This window comes from Pinus tabuliformis, chromosome J (assembly GCF_031772625.1).
Source record: "Pinus tabuliformis cultivar Carrire ecotype Pingquan chromosome J, CPIR1, whole genome shotgun sequence".
Lineage (NCBI taxonomy): Eukaryota > Viridiplantae > Streptophyta > Pinopsida > Pinales > Pinaceae > Pinus > Pinus tabuliformis.
In genome coordinates, this window is record NC_142295.1 from 1,248,136,916 (window position 1) to 1,248,151,813 (window position 14,898).

A 14,898-nucleotide genomic window follows, 5' to 3' on the forward strand; every position below is an offset into this window, starting at 1 on the left:
CTACTATTTTACATAATATTTTTGATGCAGCTGAATCTATTTCCACCATAAAAATATGAGTTCCACTGTTTTACAGCAAAATTTTTAAAAAAAATTTAGTTTAACTGTTCGTGATATCCTTTCTTCTGTATAAATTATGACCCGATTCTTACCAAATTCCATACCAAAAAAAATGATGACGACAACAATGACCCGAGCGGAAGTACTGTTTGCCAGATGAAGCTGCCTTGCACTGTGGCATGGCCATTGCCAAGTCAGCAAATCCAGTCGTACACAATTCAGTTCAGGGGCAGGTGGGGTTTGGGGGTTGATCAAGAGACAAAACCGGTGAAGTCAATGCGGCGTGAGTGGAAGAAAGATCGCGCGTGGTTGAGGATCAAAGTGAACCAGATTTCCACTCTCCACCTCCATTTCGATGTTTTTTCATTCCTTCCTCTCCAAGTTACCCACTCGAATCCGACCACTCCACTCCAATCCATTCCATTCCATTCAGGGGAGGCGTTTCTAATGAAATTAAACAGTCGGTTCCGTTAATTTAAGTCTACTCCGTGTTGATGAAGCTCATAGGCATACCATACTGTGAATTGCTTGAACTATTACTCCATTGGTTTATTGTTTATACTCTGTGCAGTAAGAAAGGCTTGGTATTTACGGTTGTTCAAGAGCTTACATCAGGACCAAAGTGGGTATATTGTATCCCAGCGCTCAAGCCATGGACGTGTTAAAGATACAGGGAGGAGAGCACCAGTTGAGCTACTTGTGCAAGATTTGCAGCAAGAGATTCGTGTCAGGGAAAGCTCTTGGCGGTCACATGAGAACCCACGCCCCGGTCTCCATCACTGCAGACACATTCACCGAAATTGAATTTCGGAAGAGCAAGGGTTCCGGGGATTGGGATCACAAATTAATGCAGGAGAAGGAAATGGATGAAGTGGCATTGGATAATAATGGAAGTAATTTAATGTATGATCTGCGAAGGAATCCCAAACACAATTGGGGGTTTGAAGATCGGGACTACTCGTTTCTGTTGGGCCACCGGTTCGATTCCAAACCCATCGAATCTTCTATAAACTGTGATCTGTGTGGGAAGGAATTCAGTTCCTGGGAAGGACTGTTTGGTCACATGAAATGCAACTCTGAAACCCATCAAGATAGTGGTGATTCCCATATTGAAGAATCACAGAAACACGAGACGCAGGACCAGGACGAAGAAGGAAGCGAGAGTGATGTTGCAATTGAGACTGAAATTGATCATCCAAATGGGAATTCAAGCAGATTTGATGAGTGGATGAAGGGAAAGAGATCCAAGAGACCCAGGTATGCAATCCAACTTAATAATCCCCATAAGCAATCTGCTTTGGACACCAGTAATGAAGAAGAGGACATGGCCAAGTGTCTTGTAATGCTTGCAAGTGGAGTAAACACTGCTACAGACCCACACGCCCAAGTGGCTGAGGATCCTGTATCAGGCGACCTCAAGCTTCACAACACTGGTTTCCAGCTTCCGAAATGCATCAGTAAGGAGCCTAAATCTGAGAAAATTGATGGAGATGTCGTTCTTTATGATGATCATGATGTTAAGAAGGCCAGGTACAGATGCACCACTTGCAATAAGGGTTTTCAATCCTACCAGGCTCTGGGTGGCCACAGGACTGGCCACAAGAATGTCAAGAGCTCTTTTTCACAGATAGAGGACCAGAGCGAGAGTCTACAGGAAGATATTACTGATGAGGAGTTGATTCATGGGTCGGACTCTGAACTGCCTGGAAATTTGTGCATACCTCATCCCAAGAAGAGGACTAAGGATTCTTGTGTCAGAGCGAGGGATGAAACAAGGACAATGGAGGTTGCTGCTTTTTCAAGAAAGAAGACTCCAAGGGTCCATGAATGCTCAATCTGTCACAGAGTCTTTTCTTCGGGTCAGGCTTTGGGAGGTCACAAGAGACGCCATTGGACTGGTGCTGGAGCTTCTGATACTGTTAGTACTATTTCAAGCAACAAGGACACCCCTATGCAGCAGCAGCAGATGCCTGCAAGAGTGGAGCTGTTGGACCTAAACTTGCCTGCCCCTGCTGATGACGATTCTTATGCTGGCAAACTCAATAATTTGGGTGGTAATGCGCCAGATTCTAATGGAATTTCCAACGCCCAGACCCAAAGCCCTACTTATATGCGGCCTTGGTTGAGGAGTATCTACCCGAAACAGGGATTGTTCTTGTACAATAGTCATATCAATTTTAGTAAAGATGATGAAACAGATAGTAAGACAGGAAAGGAAATTGGATTTGGCAAAGGATGTGATTCAGACTTCCCAGTGAAGGCACAACCTTGGTTGCAATTGTAAGGTAGACAATTTACTGTAATTGATTCATTGCTGTACATAATTTACTGTAATTGATTCATTGTTATACATAATTTACAAGTTCCACTATAGGATACACTGAACTTTCAGCCAAAGCTATTGTATTCTCCAGTTTTACTCTGCTTTTCACCATTTATCACTCGGTAAAAGACATGATAATAATTAAGCAAAATATGCTGAGTATCTGAAATGTATTTGACCATGATGATACCCAACATTTTGAACATGATTTTATCCATTTACAATATGAAAAGAGTAAACTCTCACTAATATACTCCCTTTAATTTTTTCAAGTATCACTTAATCTCTATATGCAAACTAAGTGATATTCTATTAGTTTTTGTCGTTTATAGATGTCTGACCAACCGAAGATGGAGCCCAGTTAATTTGCTTTTGGAAGCGAAAGAGATGGCAGAAAATTAAAGATTCGCATTATATTGTTCACTGATATTTGGTGTAGACCACCACACACTAAGAATCCAGCGACCATGTAGGCAAAGATGGCATGTTTCTTTAAATTGTGATGATATTTTTCTACCATTTGAAAATCTTTATAATGAAGCACAGGTATCAACTGATGATATTTTTCCACCATTTGAACATTGTGTAATGAAGCACAGGTTTCAACTAAATACTGATTTATTAATTGGTATTTATTTCTGATACCACGTTAGTACAAAATGGTGGATGCCTTATTGGTTAGGTAGATGTGTATCGTATGGCACTGGTATTGCTGAAGGACATCCCACTCTTCCTTGTTTTTTAATATTTGTTCTTATTTTGAAGATTTATATATTTCTCAGAATATTTTTCCACTATTTCAATTTTAAGGTGTTGAATACATTTATATATTCAAAAGTACATTTTAAATAACAACAAATCATAGGGTGTTGAATGGATTTATACATTCAAAAATGCATTTTAAATAACAAGAAATCATAATTTTACTCAAAATTGAATTGCCAAATTTTGACCAAAAAATCATTTTGTAGTTATACAAACATATATTTCGGATGTTAACTATACAAACATATAAACTCAAAATTGCATTGCCAAATTTTAACCAAAAAATCATTTTGTAGTTATACAGATATATATTTCGTATATTAGTTATACAAACATATAATTGTTTTGTATATTAGTTATACAAACATAAAATTGCACTAAGAGGCGCTCTACAACCCAATATAAGGTAGATGTGTAGGTGTAAAGTAAGTATGTGAACAATTTTAAATGTCGGTTCAATTAAAAATAATAAAAAGTTAAAATTAATAAACAAAAAGTCAAAAGTACTAAATAAAAAGCTGAAGTAATATAAAAAAATTAGTGTAAACATATAATAAAAAATTAAAGTAATAAAAAAAATAATATTCAATTTGTTATATTTTAATTTTGTTATTAAGTTGTGAATATGCTTTGTTAAAATATCAATACCATATGCCCAAAAACCATAACTTATTTCACAATCAAAATATTCACCCTCGTTTACTGTGGATATTATTGACTTGTAAATAGGTTTTGTTACAATACCATGGCTTATTTTAAGGTCCACGAGACTAAAAATAGTCTATGAGACCATTAGTTCCCTGTTTTTCACTTTTTGCAATTCAGTCCTTTTCCAATTCAAATTGATGATGAGCTAACCCAACCTTCCAACATTTTCCTGGCTCAAAAGACAATGCCAAGAAACTGATGCTAACATGTTCTCATAACTTTCTCTGATGTCTATGAATGCATCACATTCCAAAATGAAATGTTTTTCCAATTCCACAACCCCAGACATTCAAAATGTACACACCGGTTCTTCCCAAGCACCCGTTCTTCCCAAGCTTCTTTAGGCCTTTTCCACCGTCCTGTTTCACACTGAAGTTGATGTGAGTTGGTCCTTAATTGAGCAATAAGAACCTTTGTCCTCCACGAAATGCTAGCGCCAATGAAATCTTTTTGTTGTAAATCACATGTAGGGTTGAATTCCTCAATGTAATATTTCTTCTTTTTACCCAACTCTTTTCCCCATACCTTTTTAAGAAACTTCTCCATAACAAAATTCTTTAGCTTCTTGCTATTTGTGGGACGGACATTGAGGTAGATATTCCATTTTTGCATTCATGTGTAGTTTTGTTTCATCCATGTTTTCTTTCTTTCACTGATGCCTTCATTGAAGATAACATTAGGCCATCTACCTACTTTCATTTGTTCAATTCTTTTTAGGTATCTTATGAGTTGCACCATAGCAATTGCTTCAATGGAAGTTGTCTTGTTTCACTCAACATTATCTCATAATGTACCAAACGTTTTATTTTGAACTTGTTCATGTTCAAGCGTTTTTGGATTTTCTCAATTTGTTTCCATTTTGAGACGGGAGTGCTGCTAACCCACAATTCACACCCATATAGCATTACTGGACAAACTAGGAGTCCAAAAAGCACTTTAATTATTTTCCAATCCCATAACTCTACCTCTCCACCAAAACAATAAAAAAATTAACCTATTAAAAAACCAAACAAACGAAAACCTTAATAACCAATGGATAGGGTTCCCTTTCCCCATATCCTAACCATAGTTAAACCAAATGACGATGCAAAATATAGTTTGGCCATGCAAATTAATTGCGATTTTAATTATGACCCATGTTCATTATTTCTTTGTATCTCCACCTCGTCATAACAATACCCAATGGATAGGGTTCCCCTTCCCCATATCCTAACCATGGTTAAACCAAATGACGACGCACAAGATAGTCTGGCCATGCAAATTAATTGCGATTTTAATTATGACCCATGTTCATTATTTCCCTGCATCTCCACCTCGTCATAACAATATCGTCCCCTCCTTGACGCAATCAACACACACATTCTTATATATTGTTATGACCCATAGCAACAATTTGACGCCATTGTTGTTATGCATGGCATGCTCAAGGCTTAATTCATTCCAGAAAATTGGTATCGCGGTGGTTTTTATCCTCTTTTTTTTTTCCAGAGTTCACCATGTATTGGATGCCTTGTCATCTACTCTAACCTCTACTTGTGCCCCTGCTCCCCTAGAAACATAACATTTTTACCTTGGCCTTTTGTGTTTTCTCTTAATCAGGTTTTAAGGATTTCTATCACTTCATAATGCATATTATATTACTTTAAATAAATAAATAACATAAAAATTAACTAAATTATAATCTATTAATAATAATAATTTTTCTTTTTTACCTTTGTTTTTTTTTTGTTTTCTCCTAATCTGATTTTAAGGATTTCTATCACTAATGCATATTACATTACTCTAAATAAATAAATAACATAAAAATTAACTAAATCATAATTTATTAATAATAATAATAATCCCCCGGTTAAAATGAGAAATTGGACATAATAAAGATGTAGCCTTATCAAACTTACAAATATTATTATTATTATAACAATATTCTAAACGTGGAGATTTACTCTTATTTTATAATGAAGTTTTTTAGTTTATAAATAAATTGTGTTACAATACTATGAGCTTATATCATGGTTTATGAGTGCCACATACACAAAGATCATAACTTGTTTCATATGGCACTTGTTGATATAATATTTTTTAACTAGCAATTTCACTGCGTGTTGCAATGGGAACACCATAAGGCAAGAGAGTAGGAAATAGTAGCATAGAAGAAAGAAGTAATTTTTTTTTATGCAATTTTATTTATTTATCAGCCTTTCTGTGAAAAAAACTATGAAATTTGAAATTTAAATTTTGCAGAATTGAGTTATATCATGGATAATAATTACAACATGGATTCATTACTAAAATTACCATGTGTAGAATTAATAGACTATTTTATTGAATGTTTCATCATGTCAATATATATGATTTATTTTAACTCTGAACAGATAATATCGAAATTAAAACTCACTATCTCAGTTATAAGACCTACACTTTGAATTGTTGGTGTAAAAGAGAATACTGAGCAACATGTTCAATTTTACCATTCAACCATACCCGCATTTCAATTATATGAATATATAGATATTCATATAATTGAAATGGAAAATACATATATGTTCAATCCCATTCGTAAGTAGATACCATTTTTGAATGGTCCAATTATTAATTCAATTACGGATATGGAAAACCCCTCCTCCTTGGGCCTGAAGTAAAAGGCCCACCTTGTTGATTTAGCTGGGAGTGAACGCTTATCGAGGAGAGGAGCAATGGGTGAATGGTTAAAGGAAACACAAGGTATAAACAAAAGCTTATCAAGCTTAGGGGATGTGATTCTCACCGCAACTAATAAGGAACAACACATACCTTACAGAAACTCAAAGTTAACAGATCTACTTGAGCTATGTCTTTGAGGGGATTCCAAGACACTTGTGTTTGTTAACATTTCCCCAGATCCTAAATCATTTGGTGAGACATTGTGTAGTCTAAAGTTTGCTGCAAAGGTCAATGCTTGTAAAATTGAAGTACCCAGGCGACAAACAAATAAAAGAGTTAGTGATGCTTTATCAGTTCTCTGTGGTTGTAATATGTTAAAATCAGTTTGGTCTTTTGTTAGGCTCAACTTTAACTTCAATTTTCAATAAAAATAATTTTTTTTTCTAATAATATGATTTGATTTATTACAACCATAACAATTAATCAACCAAAATTCCAAAATTTCCAATATAGTTTTTTCGACTTCTTCACAATTTTAACAATTATTTCACAACAGAGAAACCTCTCTGTATAAACCTCATGTGTATAAAATTTCTCCAGTTCAAGCTTTTGCAAGCCATACACCAGGAAAGGAAGTTAGATTGAAATCCTAATTAAAGACGAGTAATGATTCAATACGAGGAAAGGAAAGGAAATGAGGAGGCATGGTGTGAGAGAGAAATATATTTGTTTCAGAAGTGCCATAAATAAATAAATAAATGATAGAAGTTTTACTTTATCCAAATACAATTCTACAAGGCCTAGCAAATCGAAACGAGGCTTATAGTTTCCAAAGAAGGTTCCTTTCAATGTCTGCTCATTTAGAAAATTCACGGGGTTGGTTGCTTATAGTTTCCAAAGAAAGTTCCTTTCAATGTCCTTTCATTTAGAAAATTTATGGGGCTGATTGCAAAGACGGCGTCTGAATGGGTGACCCCCACTAAAACGGCTACACCCCATCCCTGAACAAACACATACATATGGATCAACATATGCATTTTCTAAAACTGAGCGTATATTTACAATTTCAGAAGAAAGGGAAGGGAAGGTAGAGTAAATACGTCATGGCAAGATTCGAAGGCTTGAATCACGACCTTGATATTCCCTCTACATTTAATGTTCTAGTCCACCCATCCATCAGTTTTCTTGACAATAACCTCATAAGCTCCCACAATTTAGTTCTAATTTATAACATTTCTTGGAATACTGACCACATCTCCACAAGCTAACAAAAATGACGACCAATCACATCTCCCATATTTCAGAAAGAAAAGAAGAAATATAAATTGATAGGATTTATTTTATAATGCAGAAGTCTGTAACTGGTGGCCTGAAGGAAAATTAAGTCCCCTTGTTAATAAGTTGCGAGCCCTGACGAATTTCAAAAAGAATGATTCCTTCCTTCGCAAAAAGGGAAGAGCATATGTTGTAGATTATATTCCCTATATATATGTCGAAAGGAAAGAAAGGAAAACATAACATGAAAATCTTGGTCTAACTATTCACGAAAGTTTGATATAATTTATGTTCAAAAAATCATATTGCATCAACAAGATTTTCATAAATAAATATTTTGATTTAAACAAAGTCTTTCTGTAAAAATCACATGAGAGAATTTTTTGGTTGACATGTTTATGATAAATATTTTGATATTTATCATAAATATAATTGTTATATTCCCTATATATATATATCGAAAGGAAAGAAATGAAAACATAACATGAAAATCTTGGTCTAATTATTCACGAAAGTTTGATATAATTTATGTCCAAAAAATCATATTGCACCAACAAGATTTTCATAAATAAATATTTTGATTTAAACAAAGTCTTTCAATAGAAATCACATGAGAGAATTTTTTAGCCGACATGTTTATGATAAATATTTTGATATTTATCATAAATATAATTGTTTTTCCTGAACATATTTGATTTGAACTTGGACAAAATATTTTTAAAAATTACAACTCAATCTCGTAAATATGATTGAATAATTTTCAGTAACCAAAGACGGAAAAGAGCGGAATAAAGTAAGTTAATAAAATGGAAGAAATGGAAGATTGAAACCCACGTGACATATGCATTCAAATAAAGTCAATAAGATAAAGGGCTGGGACATAATGTAATGTTCAAAATATAAATTTTAGTTTAGTTAATAAAATATTATCTAATTAAAAATAATCTTTAATTAAAAGATCTATATAATTTTTCATTTTGGTTTATAACTTCGCTTCAAATAACGGCACTATTTGCACATAAGACAATGATTTGACAATTTTGAAGGGTTGGTTTTTTATACGAAGAAAAGTATAATTTTTCAAACACTTGTTGGATTGGAATGACCAGAATTTAGTAGGTTTCCCATAAATGAAGCGAAAAGCCAAAAATTTTGAAGGGTTCGTTTTTTATATGAAAAAATGGGATATTTTCAAACATTTGTTGGATTGGAATGACCAGAATTTAGAAGGTTTTGCATAAATGAGCCCAAAAGCCAAAAGTTTTGACTTCGTCATTTGATGTTACAATTGAGAACACTATCCATGCTTAAGAGTCACAGTGTTGAAAAGATATTTTGTGGTAAATTGTGGGTTTCTAATTCTAATTAAATTGAAATTTTAAGTTTAATTTTAATTAAATTGGAATTTTAAGCTTAATTTTGTCTAGAGAAATTATTATTTAGACTTTGCATTTGAAGATTGAAAGCTTGCCCGCAGGGGTTTTGTCTCGTTGTCAGCGAACGGTCTGCTAAGTCGTTCGTGCCGCTGTGCAGGTCATGGGTTCAAGTCTCATCTTATCCTGAGGGGTCGTTCCTTGCGGGCTGGGCGGTTCCTCCTAGTTGTTATAGTGGCCGCTGGTGGGATTCGACCCCGTGCGTAAGGACTTGTAGTCCGGGTCACTTTCACCGTGCGAAGGATGGGCGAGGAGCTTGTGCGAAATGCGAAGTGAAACAACCAAGAGGCGAGTTTATACGATGTTGGGTGAGTTGAGAGGGCGGTCCCACGAGTTGGGCGGGCCGACCCTCCACTCGGGCAAAGGCAACATGTTGAACGAGTCGGCTTGGGTGTTGGGCGTGGGTCGGCTGGGTGACATAACCCGCCACCCACCCGTATATATTGGTGGAGTGTTTGTGGAGATGAGCCATCATCATTCAGCCAACACGAGTTCGATTAAGGAGTTCTGCGGTGCGTGGATGAGCCCGCACAACGGGCAGAACTCGGGTGAAAAACTCATGCAGGAAAGTCAGGTGAGAAACTCGGGCGAAAAACTCGTACAAGAAACTCGTGCAGAGAACTCGGGCGAGGTCGTCGGGCAGAACTCGGGCGAGATCGTTTAGGCAGAACTCGGGCGAGGTCGTTCGGGCAGGAAACTCGGGTGAGGTGAGGACGTTCGGGTGAGCCGAGTTAGGTCATCGGGCGACCTGGGTGAAGTCGCTCAGGCGAGCTGGGTGAGGTCGTTAGGCGACTCGGGCGAGCTGGGTGAAGTCGTGTGGCGACCCAATGAGGTTGTTCGGGTGAATCGGGCAAAGTCGTGTGGCGACCCGGGTGAAGTCGTGTGGCGACTCGAGTGAAGTTATTCAGGTGAACGAGTTCGGGTGAAGGCGTTCGGGCGGACTCGGGTGAGTCGTGCGAAGGCGACTCGGGTGAGTTGTGCAAAGGCGCGGGTGAACGTGCGGACGAGCAGCTGGGTGAGGGCGCGCTGTGCACGATGAAATGAAGGTTGGAACTGGAGGTCGTGAACGAAGAGTCGGGCAAGCAGGATTGCGTGTGGTCCACCGAACGGAGGTCAGGTAGGATAGCACGATTTGGACGTTTGTTGACCAAACAAAGAGCGAGTCGGGTGAAGATGTGCGACGAGGTGAACGAAGGGTTGGTGAGTTGTGCGACGACCGTGCAGAGGCGCCGATGAGCTGGGCAACTGAGTTTGCCGAAATTGGAAATTTGGCTAAGTGTAAATTTGGGGTTTCCCAATATTTAACTTGTACTTATAAAATAAGATTATATATATTTACTCAGGTAGACTCATATTGCAGGGAGTTGCCCCTCCCTTTATACTGCTGTGCATTTCTATTGTATAATGTTGTTTATGTGAATGTTATGAGCTTTCACTGTATAAAGGACAAATATAATACTTGGTAACAAAAAATAAACTAAGTATGGAATGTTAGGTGTAGTCTACAATCGTAAGTATTGGTGAAAAGAAAACGGTTGGTAGTGCCGCACCTCACTATAGTGCGGTTGGAAGAGTACCGCCAGTGTAGGGGCGTGACTGATGGTATCAAAGGTGATGATCAGGAAGCTAATCGGGTTGACGATGAAGTGCTGATCCGACTGCACTATCGTGACAGTTGGTATCAGAGCTGGTCCAGGTTTTGCAGGAAACCTGGTGAAGTGCAAAGGGGATTTGCGGAAGGAGATGATCCCACTGTCACTTTGTGACAGTTGGTATCAGAGCTAGTGAATTGAATCAAGGATCTGATTCTACGAAGACCAAAGACTTGGAAGGAAGTTCAAGTTTTGCAGGTGACAGGTGGAATATCATGGTGATTCAGGTGAATGGTGAAATAGGTTTAGCAGAGGTGAAGCTTAGTGCTTGGGCGAAGCTGAATAACAAGAGATGGCAGGTTTGGAAGAATACGAAGGGAAGCTCTTGCCTACCTTATACAGGTTGAAGTGGATGAATGAAGAGAACCCCCAGATTTGAAAGGAACTTGAAGTCTTCGAAAGGAATGTTGAAGATGAACTTCTTCAACTTGGTTGGACAATGGAGCAGGATGAAATTGCAGATTGTGCTGACAAGGAAGAGGAAGTCGTGATGATTAAGGATGTTGCAGATGTGACAACGATGGAGGATGAACTTGAGATTAATCAAGTTGGACCAGGATCGTGCTGTTTGGAGACATGGGTGGATGAGGATACTCACATGGAGGAGCCTCATGATGATGAAGTAAGTATTGATACTTGTGTTTCATTTGAGCATTTGGTGGATGGACCGTATGCAGGGAAGGGAAAAATCAGTTTGCCGATGCTAGGGAGGATCTTACCATGGATGTCTATAATGAGACCTTGTATGGAGAAGCAAGGATTGTTGACTGTTGCAGGACTTGTTGGGGTTGTTTGTGACCTTATGGTAGAAGGTACAAAGGCCTGTGACAAGGGAGGAACATGATGATCGTTGCGGAGGAATGGGTCATGCTTTAGCCACATGGAGAATTGGCTAAGTTCTCGGCATGACTCATGAACAGGTTGGAAGAGGGCACACATTTGAGTATGGTGACACTTGGGTGGACTTATCATGGCCGAAACCAAGAAGGAAGTCTTGGTGGAACCTTTAGTGGGGGGGCTATGATGGAAGAGACTCATGGTGTGATATGGTTGGGTGACCGAGTTCACTAGACCGAATATGCAGGCTTGGATGGGGATGATCGATTGTTGTGATGAGTCTACTTACTTGGACTACATGGGCAGCTTAGTCATGGTCATCAGGTTGGAGACATGGAGCATGGCTTATACTTGTATGGAGATGGATTCTTGATCGAGTTGAGGATGTGACAGGTTGTTTTGAGAAACAACTGATGGTGGCATGAGGATGTGCATTCTCATAGTTTGAGCGTGACAGTTGGATTGATCACCCAACTAGTTCAAACCTAGGGTCGCGAAGTGTGCAGAGATGTGTTAGCATTGTGTTGGAGTATCATGGCAGCAGTTCACACGATGACGATACATGATGAGGTCGACACGATATGTTGTAGGAAGCATGTAGCTTGAGATGGAGGGGCCAGGATTCCATGATGGGGAGTAGCATGTGGAGACTATGACAGGGAGGTTGACAATCATGGATTGAGATGATTTCCGATGTATGACATACCGGTGGGGTGTATGCCTTGGTATGGAGATCTTGGTGACAGATGGTTGCTGGGATGAGATATTGTCGAGGACGACAATGACTTTAGGTGGGGGAGGATGTAAGGACCTGCGGTCCGGGTCACCTTCACCGTGCGAAGGACGGGTGAGGAGCTCGTGTGAAATGCGAAGTGAAACAACCAAGAGGCGAGTTTATACGATGTTGGGCGAGTTGAGAGGGCGGTCCCATGAGTTGGGTGGGCCGACCCTCCACTCGGGCGAAGGCAACATGTTGAACGAGTCGGCTTGGGCATTGGGCGTGGGTCGACCGGGTGACATAACCCGCCACCCACCCATATATATTGGTGGAGCATTTGTGGAGACGAGCCATCATCATTTGACCAACACAAGTTCGATTGAGGAGTTCTGCGGTGCATGGATGAGCCCGCGCGATGGGCAGAACTCGGGTGAAAAACTCGTGTAGGAAGGTCGGGTGAGAAACTCGGGTGAAAAACTCATGCAGGAAACTCGTGCAGAAAACTCAGGCGAGGTTGTCAGGCAGACCTCAGGCGAGGTTGTTCAAGCAAAACTAAGGCGAGGTCGTTGGGCAGGAAACTCGAGCGAGGTCGTTCGGGCAAACCAGGTGAGGACGTTCGGGCGAGCCGGGTGAGCTCGTCAGGCGACCCGGGTGAAGTTGTTCGGGTGAGCCAGGTGAGGTCGTTGGGCAACCCGGGTGAAGTTGTTCGGGCGAGCAGGGTGAAGTTGTGCGACGACCGTGCAGAGGCGCCGACGAGCTGGGCAACTGAATTTGCCGAAGTTGGAAATTTAGCTAAGTGTAAATTTGGGGTTTCCCAAAATTTAACTTGTACTTATAAAAGAAGAATATATATATTGACTCGGGCAGACTCATATTACAGGGAGTTGCCCCTCCCTTTATACTGTTGTGCATTTCTATTGTATAATGTTGTTTATGTGAATGTTATGGGCTTTCATTGTATAAAGGACAAAGATAATACTTGGTAACGAAAAATAAACTAAGTATGGAATGTTAGGCGTAGTCTACAATCGTAAGTATTGGTGAAAAGAAAACGGTTGGTAGTGTCGCACCTCGCTATAGTGCGGTTGGAAGAGTACCGCCAGTGTAGGGGCGTGACACCGTGTAACGCGAGTATGATACCACCGCCGTTGCAAATTCAGCTAGATACCATAAATAAATAAATAAATATTGAAAGCTTGATCTTATCTTGACTAGTCAAAATTTATTGTAGTGATTAAAAAATAGAGTTTCTATGTTTTAATGTGTTATATTTTGGTTTACATATCCTTATCATATACAAAATGTTAAATCAATAGATCTTACTTTTGATATTAAGAATTAAGGTATATTACAGTTTCTCTTCTTCAAACTTGTCTCGACTCAGTACAGCTAGCTACCATGGGCGGTGGTTTTGAGTTGCAGTTTCCTTTGACAATTTGAGACTAGGCGGTATCCATTATTTTGATCTTGGAGACTAGCTTTTTTTGGCTTTCTAGGCTAGCTGAGATATATACCTTAAGAGTTTCAGTTACCTTTGACATGTCTAGCGCACTAAACTCTAACAACAAGTAATTCTGATTCTAACCATATTATACTATTGATTTGGGATTCGATTATGTTCTTTCGATCTGAAACTATTTGGGTTATGTTTAAGAGGCATCCCTCTAATCTAGCCAATTTACTTGATTGCTATTCAATCACCTTTATCTGATCCAAAATAGTCTAGGTCAACTCATGAAATTGTTCTTCAAATGAACCAACATTGGTCTGTAGGAGTTCTAGTTTCTTTAAATCTCCAATAAAGTCATGGATTCAGGGATTTTGCCTAAAATTTCCTTCATGGCTGCCCTCTTCATGTAGGGAAAATATAAGTGAAATCCTTATAATTATTATTCACTATCATATGTTCATATTCATGCACCTGATCTATCATATAATCTTAAACATGATATTCACTTTGCCGCCAAAAGGTTTATGCTAGACATTTCTAAGAATCACTAGAAGACAGATGATAAATTCACTCTTTATACTCACGTATATTTGTACAAGCACATACTATAATTTGTTCAAGAAGAGAGCACTCCCCCATGCTTATAAGAGGGACATCTTCTCCCTCAATAATTGCAACTACATGCCTCATCACATGCTCTTATTGGTGATTTGGATTAAAGAGCTACTAATGACAGCTAGCAAAATGAACTTAGATTGTGTATCTATTTTTGACGGTAAAGCTACACATCGAAATCACAAGTGAAGTGTGGCATGGTGTAATAATATTCTCACAAACGTTGACTAAATAATTTACATTTTCAACTATAGTACATTAAAGTGCATCATCAAAGGAAAATCCTATGTGGAGAATATGCATAGATCAGAAAAATGGAAATCACCCATGAATCCCGCCCATTATCAAATTTATGCAGATGGTGACTAAAATGCTCAAAGAATAATACCAATGACGCATGGGTGTGTCTAAGTGCAGGTGTG

The 14,898-nt window shown here is 38.6% G+C and overlaps 1 protein-coding gene across 1 annotated transcript; it reads left to right on the top strand.

The window, feature by feature from the left end:
• Positions 1-712: 712 nt before the first annotated feature.
• LOC149231729 (zinc finger protein ZAT9-like) lies at positions 713-2,344 on the top strand. The gene has a single exon (XM_089381728.1). It carries the CDS (start codon positions 713-715, stop codon positions 2,342-2,344), a length of 1,632 nt encoding a protein of 543 aa, XP_089237854.1.
• The last annotated feature ends 12,554 nt before the right edge of the window (positions 2,345-14,898 follow it).

Coding starts and splice junctions, on each gene's coding strand:
- LOC149231729 (XM_089381728.1), top strand. CDS start 713: ATGGACGTGTTAAAGATACAGGGAGGAGAGCACCAGTTGAGCTACTTG.